This window comes from Notolepis coatsorum (assembly GCF_963971535.1).
Source record: "Notolepis coatsorum genome assembly, chromosome: 16".
Lineage (NCBI taxonomy): Eukaryota > Metazoa > Chordata > Actinopteri > Aulopiformes > Paralepididae > Notolepis > Notolepis coatsorum.
Genome location: NC_140180.1, coordinates 58,380,321 through 58,406,301, shown reverse-complemented (window position 1 = coordinate 58,406,301; position 25,981 = coordinate 58,380,321). Strand labels below are relative to the sequence as shown.

At 39.5% G+C, this 25,981-nt stretch overlaps 1 protein-coding gene across 1 annotated transcript in view; it reads left to right on the top strand.

The window, feature by feature from the left end:
• Positions 1–25,981, top strand: part of kdm2ab (lysine (K)-specific demethylase 2Ab) — a gene marked incomplete at its 3' end in the record, with an annotated part of 126,481 nt that overhangs the window by 3,751 nt on the left and 96,749 nt on the right. The window contains exons 3-9 of the mRNA XM_084332032.1: positions 15,868–16,006; positions 16,250–16,328; positions 16,495–16,541; positions 18,939–19,117; positions 19,846–19,952; positions 20,809–20,902; positions 22,272–22,425. Of these exons, the coding sequence (XP_084188158.1) occupies positions 15,868–16,006; positions 16,250–16,328; positions 16,495–16,541; positions 18,939–19,117; positions 19,846–19,952; positions 20,809–20,902; positions 22,272–22,425 (799 nt within the window). The remainder of the gene's footprint in view (positions 1–15,867; positions 16,007–16,249; positions 16,329–16,494; positions 16,542–18,938; positions 19,118–19,845; positions 19,953–20,808; positions 20,903–22,271; positions 22,426–25,981) is intronic.

Below are 25,981 nucleotides of genomic sequence, written 5' to 3'. Positions count from 1 at the left end.
TTTGTTTTGGGACTGTGTACTACTAGGCTACTAGCTGCATAGGCCAATGGTTCTCAAACCTTTTCATGCCAAGGACCATCAAATGGATACATTTGGTTTATGTCACAGGGACCCCTATTGCATTTATTTAATTAAATTGTCATTTAGCTGACGCTTTTATCCAAAGCGACTTACAAGTTCTGTACGACAAATCAGCAGGAAGGGTCCAACCAGCTGAGTAACCCCTGAGGACCCCTATCTCAGAAGATAGTTGTTCATATCATTTAGTAGACTTCCATAATTGTCTATAGTCTACTCTAGTTGGGGAGATAACAGTGGAGAGTGTGTGAAACGTATGATCAGAATAGTAAATAAAATATCAGTGATATCAAACTACTCCCCTGGGATCCCCCAAGGACCTCTGGGGTCGCCAGATGGCCCAGACCACACTTTGAGAACCACTGGCCATAGGCTATTTGACACAATTTTGTACAACCTATACTTACTTGGTGTCGAATTCAATAAACAACCCAGACATCATTATATGACTTTTGTTTTTCCTCAACTAAACCTATGTAACCAAATGCTGATGACAATGATTTTTACAGACAATATAGTTTTACTTTCTACTCCAACAATATCTTCCCAAACTCATTTGATGAATAATTATAGGCCAGCCAGGGTTACACAGGACTCTGATACTTGTAAACAACCATATATTAATGGCATAAAGGATAGCTCATTAGCACAAGTAAACTGTCATTATGTTGAGTATGATGCTGTGTTCTATTCCCCCTGAATAATTTTCTTGATGTCATCCGATTACATCAAAGTATGAAACTTAAAGTGACAGTGCCCCATCAACACAATACCAAGACAACTGTATGGTGAATTATGTCTCTAGAACCCACTACAGTGTCAAACTAAATAGTACCATATGATACCAATTATAATGTCAGTAAACCTGCTTGACACGCCTAGTGGGTGAACCGCTACTGACAAGTATGACTGATTAGAAAGAGAAACTGTGTTGGTAAATTTTCCTATCGATGACACATAACATGTTTTATGAGATATCCCTGAACAAGCTTAAAATGTCCATCATTCAGTACCACGATGGCATGTCCAAAAATGGCTACATATTAGGGATGCTCGATATTGGCTTTTTTACCGATACCGATATTCCGATATTGTCCAACTCTTAATTTCCGATACCGATATCAACCGATACCAACCGATACCGATATATGCAGGGTTTCCCACCCCAAAAAACGGAATAATTTCTGGTAACTAATCATTTCACTGGATATATATATAACAAATATTGTTATTGTTTTTTTCTTTTTTTAAACCGATACCGATATTTTCCGATATCACATTTTACTGCCGATATCGGCCGATAATATAGGTCGGCCGATAATATCGGACATCCCTACTACATATGATATCACCATGGGCAACATGGTTCAAATTGGATCATAAGAAGGAATGCCACACACTCAATATAGCTTGTATAAATTATTTAATGACTAACATTTTGACAGTGAACTGTCTTCATCAGGGTATCGGAGGAGGATTGGAATACCCTGATCAAGTTCACTGTTGAAACATTAGTGATTAAAGACTATATGGAGGAGCTACAGTGAATCTAGGTTATGGTATTCCTTTTTTTCCTCACAATATTTGTATTTAATTATACCAACTAAATTAAGACATTGAAAAGAAGACAAAAAATATAATCAAAAGAAAAAAATACACACAAACTGGCAGCTGTTTCACAAATGTGGGACATCTAGCTTCCAGATACAGATTTTCTCAAACTTATCAGAGGATCCCCACACTGAGTCTCAACTTCTGAAGATTATGCATCACCTCTTTTAGCCACTGAGTCCAGCTTGGTGGATGAGGACTCTTCCAGTGAAGAAGGATCAGTCTCTGTGCTAGAAGTAACACATTTTGTTATCCGGAGTTTAGTTCCAGAAAGATTCCTCCTTATTTATATCTTAATGCCAATACAAGCACCTCAAACAACGTGGTATGCACTGTGCATTTACCTACTCATTCATTAAAATTGGTCATATAATGGCATTCTTTTAGTGCAAAAGTTCTACCATGGTGATTTCATGACTTTTACCATGGCACACCATGGTACATTATTTTAAACAATTGCTGTGCCATGGTAAAACTGAACTGACCCTCATACTACCATGACAGTTTTTTTTTAAGGGCTGTTTTCATAATACTATGTAGACGTGACCAGATATTGTGCAACTTTATTATTATTTAAAAAATGAATGTAAAAGTGACATGGAAAACACTTTCACAGGCTGCTGCAGCTAATAAAAAATGGCAGGTAGGCATTTGCTCAAGGCCATTATGGGTTACGATTTGCAAGCGTCTCCATATTGCCTCGTCCTTCAGCATGCTTCACGTGCTCAATGTCCCCTGATGTAGTGTTGACTGGCCAGTAGTAGCCACAGTAGTCGCTCTGCTCACCTGACAAGTTTGAACCTAGCGTTACAGCACACAAACAAGAGCCAAAAATATTAGTCAACATGTTATTACAACTCGTACAAAATAGCAGTATAAACGAGGAACAAATTGCACAGCCCTGGAGGTAATGCCTAAAAACAAACACACACCGCGGCACACATGTATAATGTAGAAAAATGCTTTACACATAACGTAACGTCCCATTTCTTCCACACACCACAAAAGCAACAGAACGAGTCTTACTGTACCTTTACCTGGAGGGATCGTGCAGACAGCCACGAGAGCAACATAATGCTGTGTTTTGTAGTTGAAGACCGGGAAAGTAAACTCTGCTCTGTTATGACCACATGCTTCTCGCTTATAGCCCCAACACATTTAGGTAAATTCCACAACAACCAAAGTTATTTTCTATGTCAAATTCCATATCGTCGTCCTCGTGTAATTTTTTTAAACGTCCCTGCACTTTTTCTAATATATAGATAGATAGATATATTCATCGTGGTGTATTGCTGCCTCCCGCAGTGCGTTTGGGAATTACTTAATTTTGAGAATACAAATATATTTAAAAAATGTTTACAGCTAAAGCAGTACCTAATCCCTTACACTTCTTTACACCTGTACAGTTATATCATCAATACAGAAATATATTTGCGCTGCTTTAATGACCATTTCTGTTTTTCTTCCTGAATTGACAACAAGTAACAGTTTCAACATCAGATTATCCTTTACCCCTTTTCATTGCTTCTACATAGGACACTTTACTTTCTGTATAGGACACTTTCCTTTCTACATAGGACACTTTCCTTTCTGCATATGATGCATTCATTTCTGTATAGGACACTTTCCTTTCTACATAGGACACTTTCTGCATATGACACTTTCCTTTCTTTATATGGCACTTTCCTTTCCACATAGGACACTTTCCTTTCTGCATATGACGCATTCATTTCTGTATAGGACACTTTCCTTTCTACATGGGACACTTTCTGCATATGACACTTTCCTTTCTGTATAGGACACTTCCCTTGACACATTACCTTCTGATCTTACTTTTTTTACTCTGATCTCCTTCACTCTTCTTGGACACTGAGTATCACCTGTTTCATGATTGCCTTCACAGTGCAGACACTTTGCCTGCTCCATCTCAAGATTGCACTGACTAACTGAGCACCCATCCTGTTCACACCTGCTGCACCGACCTGAAGTCCTCCTACATGCAATATCGATATTCCTGACATAGGAAGCATCGAAGAGGAGAGCGCAAAAATGATCTAACCTGATGACTTACATAATCAAGATAAAATCTCTCTGCCCATCAAAACACAACAACACAGACTCCAACATAATGGGTCTCATTCCTGAATATTTTCCAAAGAGTTCTCTTGGAAGACTTATCTTGGAACCGACTGAGACAGAATCAATGACAAGTTCACTCTGAGTCCCCAACGTGCCGGGAAGATGTCTTAAGTGTCTCAAACGGTCACAGCTGTGATATCTGTGTTGGGGAATGGCACCAGTCTGAAACGCGAACGCGCGTCCCCGTTCAGGTCATTACAGTACAGTACTGTACACATATTAACGCCGCCGGAGTCTTGTGTGCGCCTATATATAGTATCTACTAAATCCTAATGAAACAAGTAACTAGAATAATATAAGCCTACTGTTCATTCATTAGACACATAGGCCATACTTGTTATGGAATATTAATGGTCTATTTCCACGCGATTAGCTTTAGTTCTTATTTATTTATCCACTGTCATTTGCAGTGTTGGTGTACTATGTGGCAGGGCCTCAAAACGATGACAGACTACAAAGGCACCTCCTTCAAACTGAACAGTGACATCTCCTTAGCAAATGATCTCAATACCTTCTATGCAAGGTTTGAGGCTGGGAATAACAACACCAGCTTACAAGCCACGGCAATGGGGGGGGGGGGGGTCTGCTGATGGAGACTCAGTGTTCAGGGTAACAGCATGAGGTGAGGTGGACCTTTTAAAAACGTGAATATCAGGAAGGCGGCAGGACCGGACGGCGTCCCCGGCCGCGTCCTAAAAGTCTGTGCCGACCAACTGGCCCCAGTATTCACTGACATATTTAACCTGTCCTTAGAACAGGCTGTCATCCCCACCTGCACTGAAGAAGTCCACTAACATCCCTGTACCTAAAAAATCTAAGCCTGCTTGCCTCAACGACTATCGCCCTGTAGCTCTCACCTCCATAGCCATGAAGTGCTTTGAGAAGCTAGTAAAGGGCTACATCTGCTCCTCCCTCCCCATCAACCTGGACCCCCTGCAATTTGCATACCGCCCCAACAGGTCCACGGAGGACGACATAGCCCATGTGCTGCACACAGCAGCATCACACCTGGACAAGAGGCAGGGGAACTATGTGAGAATGCTATTCATCGACTACAGCTCAGCATTCAATACCATAGTCCCCTCCAAACTCATAGCCAAGCTCAGGGACCTGGGCTTGAACTATGACCTCTGCCAGTGGGTCTTGGACTTCCTGACGGGCAGACCCCAGGTGGTGAGAGCAGGCAACTGCACCTCCTCATCCATCACCCTCAACATAGGGGCCCTCCAGGGCTGTGTTCTGAGTCCCCTCCTCTACTCCCTGTACACACATGACTGTGTGGCTCAGCGGAATAACAACACAATCATCAAATTTGCTGACGACACAGTAGTGGTGGGCCTGATCTCTGCAAACGACGAGAGGGCCTACCTGGAAGAGGTCAAGGTCCTGGCGGGATGGTGCCAGGAGAACAGCCTCTCCCTGAACGTCAGCAAAACAAAGGAGATGATTGTGGACTTTAGGAGGTCGGGGGTCAGGGACTACAGCCCCCTCAGCATCGACGGGGCACCGGTTGAGAGAGTGAACAGTTTTAAGTACCTCGGAGCCCACATATCCGAGGACTTGACATGGACCACACACATTGACAGTGTTGTGAAGAAGGCACGACAACGCCTCTACTTCCTCAGGCGCCTAAGGAAGTTCCAAGTCAGTCAGAAGATCCTTAAGAACTTCTACTCATGTACAATAGAGAGCATCCTGACTGGCAATATTACTTCCTGGTTTGGGAATAGCACTGCACAAGACCGAAGCAGACTACAGAGAGTGACACGTTCAGCCGAACGCACAATTGGAGGGGGGCTTCCCACCCTCCAGAACATTTACAACAAGCGGTGCAGGGGTAAGGCTAAGAGAATCATCAAGGACTCCAGCCACCCGAACAACTGCCTCTTTGAACTGCTGCGGTCAGGCAAGCGATACCGGAGTCTCATGCAAGCACAGAAAGACTCAGAAGAAGCTTCTATCCCCAGGCCATCAGGCTGCTCAACGAACAATAAACACTATGCAACAACCATCAAATGCACACAGCACACACATCCACACGCACACACTCACTTTAAACAAACAACACACTGCAGCACCCACTCTCCACACCTAAACACACTTTATATTTATTGGTAAATGATTTGCACTACAACCCGGCGTACACCTTACTGTAAATTGTACCTAAATTGTACCTCATCCCATTTCTGCTTTGCACTATATAGTATTGTATATTAGTACATTGCATAGTATATTGTATATTGTATGGTAACTAACTCAGTTACTTCTATTCTGCATCGAACATTGTACATATGTATATACTGAACACTGACTTCTATTTTTACTTCTATTTTTACATGCTATACTATTTTATTTCATACTTATCTTGTCTAGCACAGTCTCTGGAGCGTAACAGTAAGAAGCATTTTGTATAAAAGTATTCTGTACTTCTGTATGACAAGTTCAACTATTAAAGAAACTTGAAACTACTATCTGTTTTATTGATTAATGATACATTTGAAGGAATGCAAGTTATAGCTATATCAAACAAATGTCTGTCCCATTGTACCAATCATGTTGGCTATAACCTGCATTCTTTCAAATGTATAATTAATTAAAAAAAAACAGATATGTAACAAATAAGAAATACAAATTCCACAGAAGACATTAAATAATTATTTTCAATAATTTCACAATAATAGCATAATTGTGTTTGAATATCTGAGTAATTAAACTAATTATACATTTGTCCAAAATAGCTGGTTCAGATATGGTTAATCCAGCTGCCCTATGATCGGATGAATCCATATTATTTATCTTTCCGACATCAAATGTGTAATTTATTATCATGCAAATATTGTCATGTTTATTTTTATTATGATTAAGTCATTAATTCCAAGGAGGCCTGTAGCATTGACATGAAGGAATCACTATGATTCCTCCCAAATAAAGCCATTATGAACGGAGAACACAGTCTGTCAAGTTAATAAAATTTCCAATCAGTCAATCAATCATAAGTGTGCTCCTCAGCACATTCTACTCTCAGCCACGGCCAAATACGATCTCAGGAAAATTTGGGGAATCGCGCTACTAGAGCTAATATGTCTTAAATTGGCAGAAATCTGTCTGAGAGGAAATTGTCATAAATCCGTTCGGGAATGAGACTCAATCTATTCTAATTTTCCTTTCTCATTATGCCTCAACAGTCTCCTCACCTGACAGACACCCTGAACTTATCTGAACCGGTCAACCCTTTCAGAGGAGCTGTCGTTGGAAGAGAAAAGAAAGAGAGAGATATGCCCTATGACCCATCCATTTGTTATATCTTAACAAAGATTGTCTGCTCAGCCGTGAAACATTCAATCACGATCAGTCCATTTCTTGTGACTCTTACTACTTGACATCTCCCATATTTCTCTAAACTAGACATACCACCTTATGTGGATTTGCAAGGATATTACCGACTTCCCTCTCCACTACCCTTACCCCTATTACATACAACTCTTAATTAACCTTTCTTTGTTTATTCCTTCCTTCCCCTTGTGTTTTCAAGTCTATTTCCATTTTCTTCATTCTCACTCGTGCCACCTTTTTGAACCTTTTTCCCCCATCGAGGAGCTGATTAATCTCACATGTATGCTACTTGAAAGGCATCATTGCAAGCCTACACTATTGGTAACAAGGCTCTATAAAGGTGGAGAAGCCATCTTGCCACAGTCTTGTTTGAGTGAGTGAACAGAGCAGACTAGATACCTATTGGCATTTTGCTATACCTATGTTAATTACCTGAAATTATTCTGTTTTTGGGGGGGTGGGAAACCCTGCATATATCGGTATCTGTTGATATCGGTATCGGAAATTAAGAGTTGGACAATATCGGTATTGGTAAAAAAGCCAATATCGAGCATCCCTAGGTGCAAAGCTTGAGCTCACGGCACACCGTGAGCCCTGAGTGCCGACCTTAGTTGCAGGTAGAGGAAGAATGATTCGCCGGGTAGATCATAAAACATATCTCAACATCTGAGCATGGTAGATATTCTGATCGTGAGATTTACATGGATTTAATAACAACTAGGGGAGTGAGTGGCAGCAAAGCACCATAGGTAGTTAAGGTTGTATGGGAGAGGTTTGCTTTCTCTCAGGTAGACAGATTACCAGATGCAAGTGTCTGTAAATATTGTAATTGTAATATCTGTAATATAGATTGCTGATAGAAAACATCACATCAGCACACAGGCAGGACAGCACAGAGGTCCACTTAGCATCTGTCTTAAATCTGCATTCTAACAATCAACCAACAGATGGCAGTGGAGTAGCATGAATCCTTGTCACTCAGACCACCATCACATTTAAACTGATTGTCACAAACAAAGGTCTAATAATAATATAAATGTACCTGGACCGGGTTGATGTGAAGCCAACCCGTCCAGTAAGTGCATTTAGCACAGGTCCCGATAGGAGGGTATAATAATGTTTTCCAAAGTAAATGATATTTATTATATAAAGGGGAATGAAACCTGTAAACACACGCAATAGGGATAAGGTAAGGGAGAACAAACAGGGATATACCATAAGACAAACAACACTAAGCAACAAGGTAAACACTAAACAAATACAAGTAATATAGAGTGTCACAGGACACAAGCAAAAAGCCACGTGGTTGGCACTCTGGGAACCACCCAGAAATAATATAACCACATTAAGGCTATTCAAAATAAACAGGTGTGACGCAGTGGAGGCTGCTGAACAGGTGAAGCACAAATTATTATTTTTTTTTTTTTTTTATTTTTTTTATTATTGCAAAACAAAACTTATTAAAAGTCAGTACTCAACACACAATGTATAATGAAACTTTCAGTAAAGGTGGTTAAAATATATGCAAGTACAGAAACAGGATAAAACAAAAATAGTCAATAATAACATTTTAACCGTATACCGTGTATATCCAGCGAAGTTACAATTATATAAATGTTAGTATATAATATACCCCTAATACCTATTTTCTAAAACCCTACACACATATGCTCCAGCTCAAATCCCCCCCTCCCGGACCCCCTCTTGGATAGTACCTCCATTATCCCTCACTCCTAACCAGACATCACCATTATAGGCTAGCTTTTATTCTCTCCACCACTTCTAACCACATTAACATTTTGGATTCATTGAGCCCCAGAATTCTTGCTGTTGATATTTCTTGATATATCACATCAAGATATGTAAGAAACCACACTTTCCGGCACATTTTTTCCGGTTGAAACCAACGTGATGCAATCAGTTTTTTAGCTACTGTGATACCCGATAAAACCAATCTTTTTAGTTGTGGGTTCACTGCAAACTCAAAAACATCATTCAATAGCAATACCGCGGGGTGTACAGGTATATTCCAAAATACGAGTATTGATAATTGTTGGGACACATCTTTCCAGAATGCCTTAACTGGTGGGCAGTCCCAATACATGTGCATAAATGTTCCTTCGTCCCCATTTGTACATTGGGAGCATTTGGAGTCTTGTATAAGCCCCATTTTGCACAGCCTTATAGGAGTCAAGTATGTCCTGTGAATATAGTTCAGATTGATTTGTTGATGATCCGGGTTCCTTGATGTAAGTCGGACATTTGCCCAGGCTCCTTGCCAATCAAAGTCATTTTCCAGGTCTGGTATATCCCTCCTCCAGACATTGTCTAGTTGAAGGGTTTCGTACGAGGACGTTAGTAATTGATAATAAAAACCTGATACAAAACCTCCCAATGTATCTCTTTCATAGAAAAATTTGTGGTATCTGTGGTGTTCAATTGGTATGTGTAATGGAACACCGTGAGATCTCATACAAAGTCGTAACTGTATGTAAAAAAGCCATGTGGACTCGTGAGGTTAAACTTTATGCATATTTCGACATAACTACAGAGGCCCTTGTTATTAAAAATATCCCCTAATGAGTGTATGCCTCTTTCTTCCCATACAGGGAATCTTATAGGTCGTTTTCCCATTAAGAGAGCATTGTTATTGAATATGGGAGTGTGATTATGCCATACTTGATTGTTAGGAAATTTCCTTTGTGTTTCCCGCCATGTCCTGATTGCATGGGTTATTATTGGGCCAAATTCTCGCTCACAATGCTTGATTGAAAGTTTAGTGTATGCTATGTCTTTCAATCTCTGTGGGGCTACTATGTTTTCTTCTAATTTCTAGCACAAATTATTATATTATATTATATATTAAATTATATTTTTAAAACATCCCCCACTGTGTGTCAGTGGTCAGTGGACACAGATGAAAAGATATTAACATTAGGTGACAGCGGACCTGACCAGATGAAAACATATTATTTGACAGCGCACCTGACCAGATGAAATCATATTAGGTGACAGCGCACCTGACCAGATCAAAACATATTAGGTGACAGCGCACCTGACCAGATCAAAACATATTAGGTGAAGGTGACATCTTAAAAGGAAAGATGAAATTACCTACCTGGGTTCCATCCTATAGAGGCAAATCTTTCCTGTGACCAAATGGGATCCAATGTAATAAAACTAAGTCAACCAACGAACTAGATTCCTGTACCGGATCTCCTCTCTGGTAAACAAGAATACCTTGAAGACAGGAGCACTCATTCAAGGGTACTACTACTATGCTTGCACCTCATGGTACCAAAGCACCTCAAAGGCACTGAAAACAAGATTACAAACATCACAAAACAAACTGGTCAGACTACTGCTTGACCTTACTCCTAAAACCCACCTCACCCCTGCCCACTTTGACAACCTAGGATGGCTTAGAGTAGACGAGAGTACAGCAACTTGCAATGGGCCTGGTCTACAAGATACACTACACCACTAAGATACCCATGTGCATGTCGAAATACTTCCCAAAGGTCAGTGAATACCACGACCACAACACCAGAGGGAGTTCCACAAATCATGTTCAACCCAGATAAAATAATTTAAAAAGTTAAAAAAAATTAAATAAAAAATTATTAAAAGAAAAATCGTCATAACTTAGAAATGAGATTGCATAGGTCTATGAATCGATATCGCGATTCTGTTTCGATTAATTCCCCAGCCCTACAGTGTGTACAGTAAGTTAGCTTGGTGATCATCATTGTGATGTAGGCTAAGCTGACTAGCTACTGTTAGCATACAAGCTTTTACAAACACTGTAGCCTACTTACTTTTTCATCCACAACTTTTTTTCTGATCCAGATGCATAAGTCCACTTCTTCATGTTGCTCAGTTGCTGGTTTATACTTCGGTCCTAATGTTGGCGCAAAGTTTAATTTAGCCTGTGTTGTTATAGCTGTACAGCTTACTAAACTACTAGCTTGCTATGTTTCACACAGTCAAAACGGGTCCAGCTGCAGGTTCGGAGGTTAGGTTTAGCTCGGGCCAATCTCAAGTTTCTCAAGTTTCTTTATTAGTTGTCATACAGAAGTACAGAATACTTTTATACAAAATGCTTCTTTCTGTTACATTTTGTATAAAAGTATTCTGTACTTCTGTATGACAACTAATAAAGAAACTTGAGAAACTTGAGATTGGCCCGAGCTAAACCTAACCTCCGAACCTGCAGCTGGACCCGTTTTGACTGCGATGTAGCAATCTCTGATTGGATTTTCAAGGCTGCCAATCATTCATCCTCTGTGTATTATTGGATTGTCAAGGCTGTCAATCATTCAATCCCCCATTCAATGGCAAGAGTTTAACTGCACAGACCGTGCTTAGATGAAGTTAATAGCCTATTTTGATTGGCTATTATTTATTATTTATTTAAATTGGGTCAACCTGTGCAGATATTCTGCACGAATATTACTGCAGTCATTACTGCAGTGCAGGCCTGCTCAGAGCTGTCAATTTTGGCCATTTTTGAAGAAAAAAATAATTCACTGGCATTTTTTTTACAGAGGAAAACATTTCTAATAGAAATAATAATAATAATTAAAAAAAAAATATATATATATGTAAATTAATAATAATTATGAATTATGAGTGAATTTGTGTTTCACGTGTTGTCATAGAGAAACCTCCACTGGTGTGACGGTTCACACAGTCCCAAAACAGTTGGGCAATGAGACCAACACAATAATCAAATCCACAGTGGCAATGGTCAACACAATATTCAGTCCACACAATGTCAGTGACAATGGCAAAAGGCCATGAGTGTGTGCAGCATCTCAGGTTTTATCCACCCGCGGCACCCGCCCCTTAACTCAATGGAGGCCAAACCCGAGATAAGTCGGGTTAACTCGCCATGCGTTGGGCGCCAGACCCGAGATTTCTCTGGGTTTTTGGCGTATATTCTTTTATTCAATATTTGTATTCATTATTCATCCAAGGACCTTGGTGTTACCATAGGAAATGAGTCCGAGTTCGCCAAAGTGCAATACCGGCCGCATCCAGCTAGACGGCGGTATCGAGCACCCTTTGTAACCTTGTGTATCTTGGCCTGTGGAACGGCCAAATGTCTCCGGTTTCACTTTTCCTTGTCGGCCGAGTGGATCGGTTCCATTGAAGCGTGTCAAATATCCCCGATCCATATGTTGTGGTGGGTTATGCCATGGACCAAATGGACATTGGATGTACCAGATGGCGATCAAACAATTGGGATATTATTTTTGGAATATTTGTCAATTTTAGCTTGATCCTGCAATGCTTTTATACCCATCGGGCTGATAAGCATTTTTAGTGTTCAATACGAATGCCGTTACTGACAATAGAAAAAAGTAGTAGAACGCGCTCACCTCACTAGACTTGACACTGGGTGCTGTAACCTCTGATATCATACATAAAAAATAGGGAAACAATGTCCAGGCACGCACTCCAGGTTTTTCCAAATTTATTGGCAGCCTGTAATCATATGACGTTTCGGTGTGAACACACCTTCTTCAGAATGGCTTGCATGAAGGGTAAGTGACCCTAGTAAATACAAGTCAAACAGGAAGTGACAACATAGGAAGTGACGACACATTCCCACAAGAGATCTGCAAAAAAGTACAAAATACCACGTTACTGACAATAGACAACTGACAAAATAATCAGAAAGAAATGGCAGAATTCAGTACTGTATCTACAAAACCTTCTGTTTAATCATCTTCCATCTATTAATTTGCTTAGATTTCATGTCTGGTAAATTTGAGCATAGTGTTATTCACAGTCAAAGATAAAAAATGTTTTATTGATATTCTCATTTGGTTCATTACAATTTACTCGAGCCTAGTAACGGACACAGTATTTCTGACACTGGGAATACATTCCCTGAGATCCATAGATGTCCCTAGAATCAGATACTAAGAACATGCAAATGGACCATATAAAAAAAACTCTGTAAATGTGTATTCTACGTTCTTATGGAATGAATGAGATACAAAAAAAATGCTATTTATATAAAAAAAAATTATATATATATATTTTGAGTTAATTTTCATAACGCGATAATTTGCTGTGTAATTAATCTAATTAACGCGATAAACTGACAATCCCATTTCGCTGCAATATAAAGTATTCGAATGAGGTGAACAGACTGAATATGTGATCTAGCAGATGCTAACAAAGTTTTCTGTTGGGGACATAATTAATAGTTAATAATAATCAAGTTGCAGTCAGTGTGTGGTAAAGACACTTGTTGTACATTGCTTCATGTACAATTCGCCAGTTTGTGATGCACACTAAATAATCTGATAAGCTTTCATGTAAATTCCGTGAATAAATACATAATTCCTGATTTTGCCTTTTTACAGATACACAGATTTTCCATCTATGACACAGATATTGTGATGTATCAGAGATGAAATTTCTTGCAATATATCGATTATCGCAGACATTGTGTATCGTGATATTATCGTTATCAAAGGCCAAATATTGCCGCGGTATCATATGGAGAATTACTTGTATTGTCCCACCCCTACTGTCTGGCACTTACCTCTTAACACTTTGAGTGCCACGGACGCTTTTTGTCGTTAGTTCATGCCGCCAGTTGAATGCCAGCAACGCTATATAGCGTTTGTTTGTCGTTTTTATTTTTTATTAGCGATTTGAATTCATATTTCATCAATCGAGCCTCAGACTCTCTCTGAGCTCCATTGGGAAAATACCGAAAATTCCTCATTTTACTTTTCCGTCAAGCCATCTGAAGGATCGAAGTGATTGCAGAGCCGGAAAACAACGTGGAATACATATTTACAGCACCCAGCGCTGAATCAATAAACGCGATCGATATTTGGAATGGCGATCAGGAATTGGAATAATCTTTTTGGAGAACATCTGATCTGAGGTAAGCAATTTATTTTACCAGTCTTTGGGTAATCGGATCTGTTTTCACCTATATATCAGCGTTTGCCCCATCTGTGTGTGTGTAGCCGGTGTGATCTTATTCTGCATTGTGTTTTTCGATTCAACCCCTGTTAAGGGATTGCCCTGAGTGGGAGTTGAACCCCGGTCTCCCGTGTCACGGGCGGCATCACAGACCACTATACCAAGAGGTGAATTCACTTCTTGCTATTGGGTCTGGATGCCTCTGGGGAGTGAGTTTACTTGCAGTACCGCTTAACGTCCACAGCCACTTCACTTACTGTCCCTCGTGACTGTGGATAGACTGCGGTACCTCCGTTACATGTGCGATCAGGAAATGAGAGAATATATTTTTCAGCTCGCTACTCTATCGTGCATAAGTACACATATACTATCGATAATCTAGCGTTTATTTGAAAACGATTCATAAATAGGCCGAAAAATGTCAACGTTTTTTGTGTATTCCAGTAAATGCCATTTATCACGGAATCTATATATTTTCCTGAAACTTTCAAGAAAACAAGGGCTTTTCAAAATGCTATAAAACGGAAATGAACAGATTTAAATTTAAATTTTTTTTTAAATATCCGTTTCGACAATGTTGACTGCAAACAAGTCATTGATAAGCGACGGGCAGATTAGACACATGACAACGTTTTTTGTGTATTCCAGTAAATGCCGTTTATCACGGAATCTATATATTTTCCTGAAACTTTCAAGAAAACAAGGACTTTTCAAAATGCTATAAAACGGAAATGAACAGATTTAAATTTTTTTTTTTCAATATCCATTTCGACAATGCTGACTGCAAACAAGTCATTGATAAGCGACGGGCAGATTAGACACATAGCCATAATTTAAGAGATAGATTATGCGTTTAGAGCGCTATCATTGAAGTGGGTGGTGGCATTCAACAGGGGTAAGGCGCACCGCATTGCTGGTAATCAAATACAACTTCTGTATTTTTAAACCTGGACCCTATTTCTCCATCATGTAGAGTCTAAATGAATAACGAGGACAACAATTTTTGTAATTGGTCCAGTATTGAGGGAGATTGTTTCCGCCGGCAGCCGCAACATGTCTAGGGAAGGTTAGGGTTATGATTCATGTCTATGGAAGGGTAGGGTTATGATTCATGTCTATGGAAGGTTAGGGTTATGATTCATGTCTATGGAAGGGTAGGGTTATGATTCATGTCTATGGAAGGGTAGGGTTATGATTCATGTCTATGGAAGGGTAGGGTTATGATTCATGTCTATGGAAGGTTAGGGTTATGATTCATGTCTATGGAAGGGTAGGGTTATGATTCATGTCATGTCTAGGGAAGAGTTGGGGTTGTTGTTGCCTGTTTAAAACTGTAATTCACTGTTTACACTCAGAATTCACAGCCATCTTCCATTCAGTTAACTCTTGTCACAAGCCAACCCCTGAGCCCTCCCACTGTTATCCACTTGTAGAGATAATGTGACTAACAGGCATAACCAACCTGTGAGCAAGGCTTACATCTCCAACCAGTGCTTCCTGTATATCAATTAGACAAATAATATTTAAATAAAATGTACCCAAGAAGACAAACAAGTACATGGCAATTGTTTATATTATATTAGTGTCTTAAAATCCATGCTAATAAGAAGTGTGTTAGTGGTCCAACCTGCACGAGAACACGACCTTGAGGGAGTCGCAACCAAATTATCTGCCACCTCCACTGCTACAAGAAAACTATAGGGGAAACATTGACATTAAGACGTTTCTGAAAATAATTTCTCTTGTCACTAGCGTACGGGAACACGCCGGGATTACCAGGATGATGGGATCTCAGATGATGAGATTGAGGGGAAGCGGACGTTTGACCTGGAAGAGAAGCTGCAGAGCGACAGGTTCAACTCAGACCTGGTCAAACGCATGGAGGGCAAAGGTCAGAGGGCAATCATTATCTGAGAAGAGTGTTTTTTTTTAATATACTTTAATGAACTGGTATTGTGTGAATTTCCAGACGTTAAATTGACTCCTTTTGCATACAAATGCTGCAGCTAACTGTGAACTGAAAGGGATGCACGGACATTTTTTATTTTAATTGGTTGTTTATTTAATGTTATTTAACCCATGAAAAGTCTGGTGTATTGATAGCTCTCAAACTTTGTTTGTGTCTTATTTCTAGACTTCACATTTGAGTACATTCAGAGGGGGGGGCTCAGGGATCCTCTCATCTTTGAGAAGCCAGATGGTCTCGGCATCAAGTAAGTTCCTCTAACCCCACATTGACTGTTCTTTCTTTTTGGAATGCTGTAGTTTTTGTTTGATGTTTCTTTTAAGGTGTACTCTACAGTCACTCACTCTGTTTGACCGTATCTCAAGAAGAAATAAGAAACGGGACACAAAGTTCTCACCCCTCCTCTCTTTCAGAATGCCAGACCCTGATTTCAGTGTTAGCGACGTCAAGTTAAATGTTGGTAAGTTCCTATTATATTCACCCTCAAAGCATTTCAAAGCAATTCTCATTCATGATAGTTATAGTATCAGTGCACCCTCACTTGAACTGGTGAATCACATTGTGCTCACAAAGTTGACAATTGCCTGAGTTAGATAATCCATCACAGTAAATATTTTGTCGCAATAATAATAATAATAACTTTATTTGTATAGCACTTTTCATACAGAGGTTGCAGTTCAAAGTGCTTCACAACAGTAAAAAATACAGGCATAAGCGAGCATAAAAAGATAGACAGGTAGAATCACAGTGTTTCACATTAGGATCTAGCATCCCAATAGGCTCTCCGCTTACAGTTTTCAGTAACACAAATAGTAAAAATAGTTTAAAATGATTCAGTTTAAAAATAGTCAAAAAATTATAAAATAGAACGGACATAAAAAATACAGGCATGAGCGAGCATAGCAAAATATGGCAAATAATCAGTGTTTCACATTTGGATCTAGCAAATAATAAAAATAGTTTAAAATGATTCAGTTTAAAAATAGTCATCAGTAAGAAGTAAAAAGTGCAATAACCGACACATCAATTTGATAGGCAGTGTATAAGAGTAGGCAGGGTAAGAATAGTGCAGGTAAATACAAGTTGTGTCAGGATATCCCTGATGTTTCCTCTTGCCACTAGGTGGTAGCAGATATCTATCAGTGAAATGCCTGAGCAAAGAGAGAGGTTTTAAGCTGTCTTTTAAAGATGTCTAGCGAGTTGGCTTCCCTGATGTTTTGGGGTAGTTTTGGGGCATAGTTTATAAAGGCTGCATTACCGATCCTCTTTTGACTGCTTCTGGGAGCCTCTAGTAGTCCAGCAGCTGATGATCGCAGTGTTCTTGCTGGTGTGTAATTTATTAGAGTGTTGGCGATGTAGCTAGGTCCCTGTCCATTTAGAGCTTTGTATGTAAGGAGAAGGACCTTAAAGTCAATTCTAAATGTTACAGGAAGCCAGTGTAAAGCAGCTAAGACTGAACTAATGTGCTCTCTCCTTTTGGTTCTAGTTAGCAGTCGGGCTGCAGAGTTTTGGATTAGCTGAAGCCTCTCTGTGGTTTTCTTAGGGAGACCTGTGAAAAGTGCATTACAGTAGTCTAACCGGCTAGATATGAATGCATGAATTAGCTTCTCAGCATCGTTCTGATTAATAAATGGTCGTACTTTTGCTATATTTCTGAGATGGAAGAACGATGTTTTCGTCACTTTGCTAATATGAGAATTGAAGTTCAGTTCTGAATCTATGATAACCCCAAGACTAGTGACCTCAGATTTGATCCAATGGGTTAGTCCCCCCAGGTTCTTTATTAATGTTTCTTTTTTAGTTTTGGAGCCGATAATTAGAATTTCAGTTTTGTTCTCGTTTAGTTTCAGGAAGTTCTTACTCATCCATTTATTTATTGCCAGTAAGCAGTCTGTAATGGAGCTAATCGCTGTATCATTTGGTTCAGCAGATATGTACAGTTGTGTATCATCCGCATAGCTATGGAAATCTACATTATGTTCTCTGATGATATCACCCAGCGGTAACATGTAAAGGGAGAAGAGTAAAGGACCTAAGCAACTCCCTTGTGCAACTCCATAGTTGTTGTCGTATATATCAGACATGTGATCTCCTAGTTTAACATAGAATTTCCTCCCTCTGATGTATGTTTTAAACCAGCCCAGCACATGTTCTGAGAAACCGACATGGTTTCAACAATGTTTTTCTTTTGTTGCCCATTTCTTTTCATTGCATTGTTCCAAATATCGACATACTGTACAGTAACACACAACAGACCCAACCCCAACATCCCTCGCACATTTCCTATAAAAAATATAAATACAAGGAACAATATGGGCTAAAAGAATATGTAGGAAATATTGCTGCGTAAATAATTGTGTGATTTCTAGACAAAAGACAAGTTGTAAAAAGTCATCAAGACGTAATCTACAAGAGGAAATTAACTATGATGTATTATTATTATGACAACAAACTGCCTGTAGTCTTCATGAGGCAATTGTCATTTTGCTTTTAGGATGGGCATTTACCTATTTATTTAAATAAAAATTGCAGATTTGAAAATTGCAGATTGGATGTTCAGCTGGAACAATAATGACATATCTACCAACAAAACACCATTGAAACATATATAGAACAAAACTGGCTTTGCTATCCCCAATCTCTGTTAGCCTCTTTGTACATTTCAGTTTTTCCCTCTTTTAGCTGATGATAATGTAATGTGTATATAATTATATATATAATACATTTATAGTAATTTTAGTCAAGTTTTTGCTGTTTCAATTTCATATTTTTCTTTTTACTAATTTATTTTCTTTTTATTGTGGCCAGGTGAAAAAGCGTGTTTGTTGAATAAATGAACACCGTCCCTCTCCTACAGGCAGTCGACGTATTGTGGACGTGATGGACGTGAATACCCAGAAAGGCATCGAGATGTCCATGGCCCAGTGGAGCCGCTACTACGAGACCCCGCACTCGGAGCGTGAGAAGCTCTACAACGTCATCAGCCTGGAGTTCAGCCACACCAAACTGGAGAACCTGGTCAAACGGCCAGCTTCGGTAAGACCACACGCTGTGCTGCTATGGCACCTGAAGTCCCCAAGGGGATTAATAAAGGAACACTTGACTTGACCTTTTTTGTTAATAATAGTCTTTTGGTAACTGAAACTCTGCCTCTTGTTGATTCTCTGCTACACTGACATGGAAATAAATTCAGACCTTTGCCTGCAAAATACAAAAAATATATTTTAGGATGGAATCATCTGTATTAGGGGTGTAAAGGTACACGTATCCGTACCGAACAAGTTTCAGTGTGTACCGTACCGTACCGAACGGATACAACGGTATGTTAACCACAATTTTTTAAAGATTACAAGTCTATTATTAATTTCAATATAGAATATTCGTTGACAGCCCTACAAGTACAATTAGTTACTGCACACCCTGAGTGGAACATGGAAAGCCAAACTTTCCCCCACTGTACCGAAAACCGTACCGAACCTTGATTTCAAAACCGAGGTACGTACCGTACCGTGGTTTTTGTGTACCGTTACACCCCTAATCTGTATGTTTTTAAATATTGAGGGATGAATTTATGCCAAAATGAAGTATATTTTTCTAAATGGATGTATTGAGTTTTGAAGTGAAGTCCTTCAACTAAAGGCAATTCATCAATCAGTAATCCCTTGGGTTCCCATTTGACTAACTCTCTCTCCTATGTATCTACTGTAGGTGGATCTGATTAGGATAATGTTTGACCAGTTCTCTCTCCTCTGTATCTACTGTAGGTGGATCTGATTGACTGGGTGGATAACATGTGGCCCCGTCACCTGAAAGAGAAACAGAGAGACTCCACCAACGCCATCATAGACATGCACTATCCAAAAGTACAGAAGTGAGTACAACAAATACATTATTATTATTATTACTGCATTAATGTAACCCTGTATGTATTAACATAACTATGGTCACATCCTGTGTCAATGGTTTACTTACTTTACCTTTCTCTCTTCTGATCTCTTCATTATGTTTCTGTCCTCTCCTCTCTTTCTCTCCCTCTGTCCTCTCTTTCTCGCCATCTGTCCTCCTCTCTTTCTCTCCTTCTGTCCTCTCCTCTCTTTCTCTCCCTCTTTCCTCTGCTCTCTTTATCTCTCTCTGTCCTCTCCTCTCCCCTGTCCTCTCCTCTCTTTCTTTCCCTCTGTGCTCTCTTTCTCCCCCCTGTCCTCTATTCTCTTTCTCTCCCTCTGTCTTCCCCTCTTCTTCTCCCTCTGTCTTCCCCTCTTTCTCTCCATATGTCCTCCCTTCTTTCTGTCCTCCTCTCCTCTCTTTCTCTCCCTCTGTCCTCCACTCTTTCTCTCTGGCATCCTCTTTCTTTCCCTCTGTCCTCTCTTTTTCTTCATCTGTCCTCTTTTTATTTATCTCCCTCTGTCCTGCCTTCTTTCTCTCCATATGTCCTCCCTTCTTTCTATCCCTCTGTCCTCCACTCCTCTTTTTCTCTCTCCTCATCTTTCTCTCCCTCTGTCCTCCTCTCCTCTCTTTCTCTCCCTCTGTCCTCCACTCCTCTTTCTCTCCCTCTGTCCTATCTCTCTCTCCCTCTGTCCTCTCCTCTTTCTATCACTCTGTCCTCTCTTTCTCTCCCTCTGTCCTTTCTCCTCTTTCTCTCTCTCTGTCCTCCTCTCTTTCTCTCCCTCTGTCCTCTCTTTCTCTCCCTCTGTCCGCTTGTTCCTCTCTTTCTTCCCTCGCTCCTCCAGGTACTGTCTGATGAGTGTGCAGGGCTGCTTCACAGATTTCCATATTGACTTTGGAGGCACATCGGTTTGGTACCACATCCTGCGAGGAGGAAAGGTTGGTCAGGGTCTTATGGGGGTGATACACTAAGCCATTGGTTCTCTAACTTCTTCATGTCAAAAGCCCTCAAACTGACACACAATGTGCCAGGGACCTCCATTTCATAAGAATCTGTCTTGTTAGATGTGACTTAGTCCATGATTCCATAATGTCTAATGTAATACTATATATACCTATATGTCATGCATGTCCCTATGCCATAAATGTCATGTATGTTGTGTATGTCATAAATGTCACTATGAATTGAAAATGGGGCACCCTGATGTAAAAGACAAACATCTTTCTCTGGTCTGCATCCCCTTAACAATTGTGTGTATTGAGCCGTACTGTATTGTACCCATTCTGTAATCTGTTAAATAAAGTATTCATTCATTCATTCATTCATTCATTCATTCATTCATTCATTCATTCATTCATGTAGGTGGGGAGATAACAGAGGAGATAGTGAATCCTATGATCAGAATAGTAATTTTTAATACGTGGTCTCATTGTGCTAAGTTCTAGTGAACAAATGATAAACTATTACTTATTTTGCTGGGGACCTTCTGGAACCCCCCCCCAAGAGCCAGAACTGCAGCTGTTAATGGATAAAAATCTATCTATGTAATAGATAGCAATGTTTTGTGTTTAACGGTACCTTGTCCAGCTTTAAATCACTACAGTGTGGAATTCCACAGGGAAGCTGCATGGGGCCCCTCTTCTATGCCATTTTTACAAATGATTTGCCATGGGTATTAGAAAATACATTTATGATTATGTACGCCGATGATACTACAATGTATGCATCATCAGACAAGACTGAAGAGCTTAACAAAGTCCTTCAGACTCTGAGAGAATTGAACTTAGTGTCCGCTTGGGTGTCTGAAAACAGGCTGAAATTAAACATCTCAAAAACCAAGAGCCTAATATTGGGATCCAAGCATGCTATAAGAAAAGACGTGAAGCTAAGTATATCTTTAGAAGGAACAGTTATTGAGCAAGTTGGAGAGGCAAAGCTATTGGGTGTCACACTTGATGGAACACTCATGGTCAACTCACACCAACAATGTGGTTGCCAAAATGAGCAGAGGTATTTCAATTATCAGAAGGTGTAGTTATTTTCTAACCGATCTGATATTGAAGCAAGTCATTAGTTCTTTCTCACCTTGATTACTGTCCAGCTGTCTGGTCTAATGCCTCAAGACAAGCACTCAATAAGATCCAGCTCACTCTGAACAGAACTGAACATAACCTGAACTGCTCAATGAGAAACAGTGTGGAGGGGATGCATACCAATCATCAATATCATATGAAAGTCTCATAACTCAAATATTTTTTACTTGTGGTGGTCACCAGTCAAAGTGATATGACCTTTGACCGCTTGCAGGTGTTCTGGCTGATACCGCCTACCCCCCACAACCTGGAGCTGTATGAGACCTGGGTGTTGTCAGGAAAGCAGGGAGACATATTCCTGGGGGACAAGTGTTCTGACTGTCAGAGGATAGAGCTCAAACAGGGATACACCTTCCTGATCCCATCAGGTAGGATATTAAACATGCACTCGTCTCCTCACACCCAAAGCCCTCTATTCACCTTATTTGCCCTGCTGGGCAATGTTCATGTAGGTATTCCCAAACCAAATAAATAATACATCTACAGTATATGCTCAAAAACTGCTTTGCTAGCTCATTCCCCTTGTAACAAAGATATTTGTAAAGGCAAATGGGGGGCCTGGCGTTTTTCATTCAAAATGGACCTTGAAGGTAAATCTATCTCTTTCTAGCAGGGTTCCTATGACCACGGACAACTGGCAGAAATCATGGAAGTTGGAAATTGTGTTTTCCAGACTTGGAAAAGTTATGGAAAATGATAAAGATGTTGAAAATGTCATAGAAATCTGTTCATCATCTTAATTTCACCTGGTCAATTGATAAATGTCAAGTCTGGCTGCTGGCAGATCTAGTTATCTTTATATAATATATACTTTATACTTAAGTATCAAGTGATTGTTGTAGCCTGGGGCATTCAAATCAACTATTCAACATTACAATTACATTACAACATTACAATACTCAGCAATCCACGGATGACACTAGCCACTTAATTGAGTTGATTAATGAATATGATCATGTACAGTTAAAAACAACTGAATACACTGATCACAATCTGCAAGATATGGAACAGGATATAGACCCGGACAATAATTTCCTCCTCAATATCAACGACAACTGCTGCTACTACACTAATGAACAGTACAATCAGAATATTGATTATAAGGGCAAATTATCCATTATCCACTTCAATAGCAGAAGTATGAATAAAAACTTGTAATCCATTAAAGACTACTTACACACCTTTTCACAACCATTTCATATCATTGCAATTTCTGAAACCTGGATTAGTAATGAAAAAGAGATGGACTATGAATTGAATGGTTATGACTTGATTAACATGAATAGACAGAATAAGGGGGGTGGTGGAGTAGCGATTTATGTGGATAACACCTTGAGATTCAAAGTATTGGAGGACATGTGGTTGATAACATACTTGAATGCTTAACAGTGGAAATGTGCATGGAAAACAGTAAAAATGTCATCATTACCTGTATATATAGGACACCAGGTACAAGCATTCACAGACTGGATGGAAAGCATGTTTTTAAAGAAGAGTAACAAAGCTGTGTTCATCTGTGGAGATTTCAATGTTGACCTGTTAAATCCCAATAAACACAAAGCTACTGATGATTTCATAGATACAATGTACAGTATGAGCCGATTCCCCAAAATCACCGGACCCAGCCGATTTACATCCCACTCTGCCACTTTAATTGACAACATATTTATTAATGACATTGAGAACAAGACAGTGAGTGGGTTACTGATCAGAGATATCACTCACCACTTGCCAGTTTTTGTGGTATACAATGGCAATTACAAGATAAAAAGACCAAAGAAGCAAAAAGGTCGGATGAATCCATCAATTCATTTAAAAATCCGAAGTGGGATGTAATTGATCAAAGTGGTGATGTAAATGGTGCTTATAACACTTTCCTTGGAATGTTTAGGTTGTTGTATGATAAGAATTGTCCAATAAAAGAATGGAGCACTAAAAGAAAATATATCAATTGTCCATGGATCACAAAGGGATTACAAAATGCCTGCAAAAAGAAAAATACTCTTTATAGGGAATTTATAAGATTGAAAACAAAAGAAGCAGACACTAAATATAAAACATATAAAAATAAGTTAACTCATATTATAAGGTCAAATAAAAAAGTACTATAAGAAAATACTAGATGATAATAAAAACAATATTAATGGGAATATGGAAGTTATTAAACAGTATTATAAGAAACTACCACAGCTAATAATTATCCAAAATATTTCATTGATGATGACAAAGATAATTATAATATAGAAGATGTGGCCAACAGCTTTAATAAATTCTTTGTAAGCGTTGGACCCGATCTTGCAAAAATTATTCCTGATCCTGGGACAGCTGGTAAAAAGAATTGAGGGATTGTTGGAGAGAAATCCCAGTTCAATGTTTTTAAAAGCAGTAGATGAAGTCACCAGCTTGGCTGGCCGTCTGCACTGATACAATTGGCTGTATCAGAGGGTGGGAGAAGCTGGCGGGGTGGGTCCGGGTCGTTGTAAACAGCGACTCCTACAGTTCGGTCGGGGCGCCTGCTAAGCGCGGATTGGACGTGAGGGGGATAGTGTGGTCCTCCCACACGCTACGCCCTCTCAATGAGAATCCGCGCTGCCAGGTGAAAAGAAGCGGTGATTGGCTGGACGTGTGTCGGAGGAAGCACGTGGTAGCCTCCACTCTCCCAAAAAAAATGATCTGACTGTGGGGGGTAAAGCGCAGCGACCAGGAAGGGACTGGGAATTGGCATACGACTAACATTGGGATGGGAGAAAATCGGAGGAAAATGGAGGGGGAAAAAGACAAAAAAAAAAAAAAAAAAAGCAGTAGATGAAAAAGAAATGTTGGACATTGTAAATTAATGTAAGAACAAAAAGTCCACTGATTGTGATGACATTGATATGACATTAGTGAAAAAGGTCATTGCTGGGTTTTCAAATGCAAATGCATCTGCAATTTATCATTTCAAACTGTTTCATTTCCAGATGAAATGAAAATAGCTAAAGTAATACCACTGTATAAAACTGGGAGCAAATACCACTTCACAAACTATAGACCAGTCTCTTTACTCCCACAATTCTCAAATACTCGAATACTCGAAAAACCTGTTAACAGGTTAAATGCTTTCTTAGATCTCTGATAGCCAATATGGGTTCAGAGCAAACAGAACAACGTCACTGGCAATAATAGAAACAATAGAGGAAATAACAAATGTCATAGACAAAAAAACAATATGCAATTGGAGTATTTATTGATCTAAAAAAAGCATTTGACACAATCAACCATGATATATTAATTAACAAATTGGAAAAGTATGGCATCAGGGGAGTAGTACTAGACTGGATCAAAAGTGATCTAAATAAGAGACAACAGTATGTGAAACTGGGTGATTGCTCTTCAATGTGTTTGGACATTGCTTGTGGTGTCCCCCAGGGGTCAGTGTTGGGGCCAAAACTATTTATACTGTATATCAACGAGATGTAAAGTGTCCAAGTTACTGAAATTAGTTTTGTTTGCCGATGACACAAATATTTTCTGTTCTGGGGATAATTAAAATAAACTGCAGGACATTACGCAGGAAATGTTTAAACTTAAAATATGGTTTGATTTCAACAAATTGTCATTAACTCATTCCCTGCCAACAATGAGTTTACTTGTTATTGGGCGCCATGCGTTGAACGCCAACAACGAGTAAACTCGTTATTTGGTCAGTTTTAATTTTTTTCTATTTTAATATTCAATGTCACGGACCTGTATGTTGCCGTTAAAGGATAACTCCACTTTTTTTTTTTAAATTAGCTTATTTAACATCTTCCCTGGAGTTAGACAAGAAGATGCATACCTTTTTTGTCTCTGTGCGTGCATTTTAGCTTTGGTAATAGACGCTCCGTTAGCATAGCTTAGCTTCATCACTGGAAGTGGGGGAGGACAGTAGCCTTACAGTGCCTT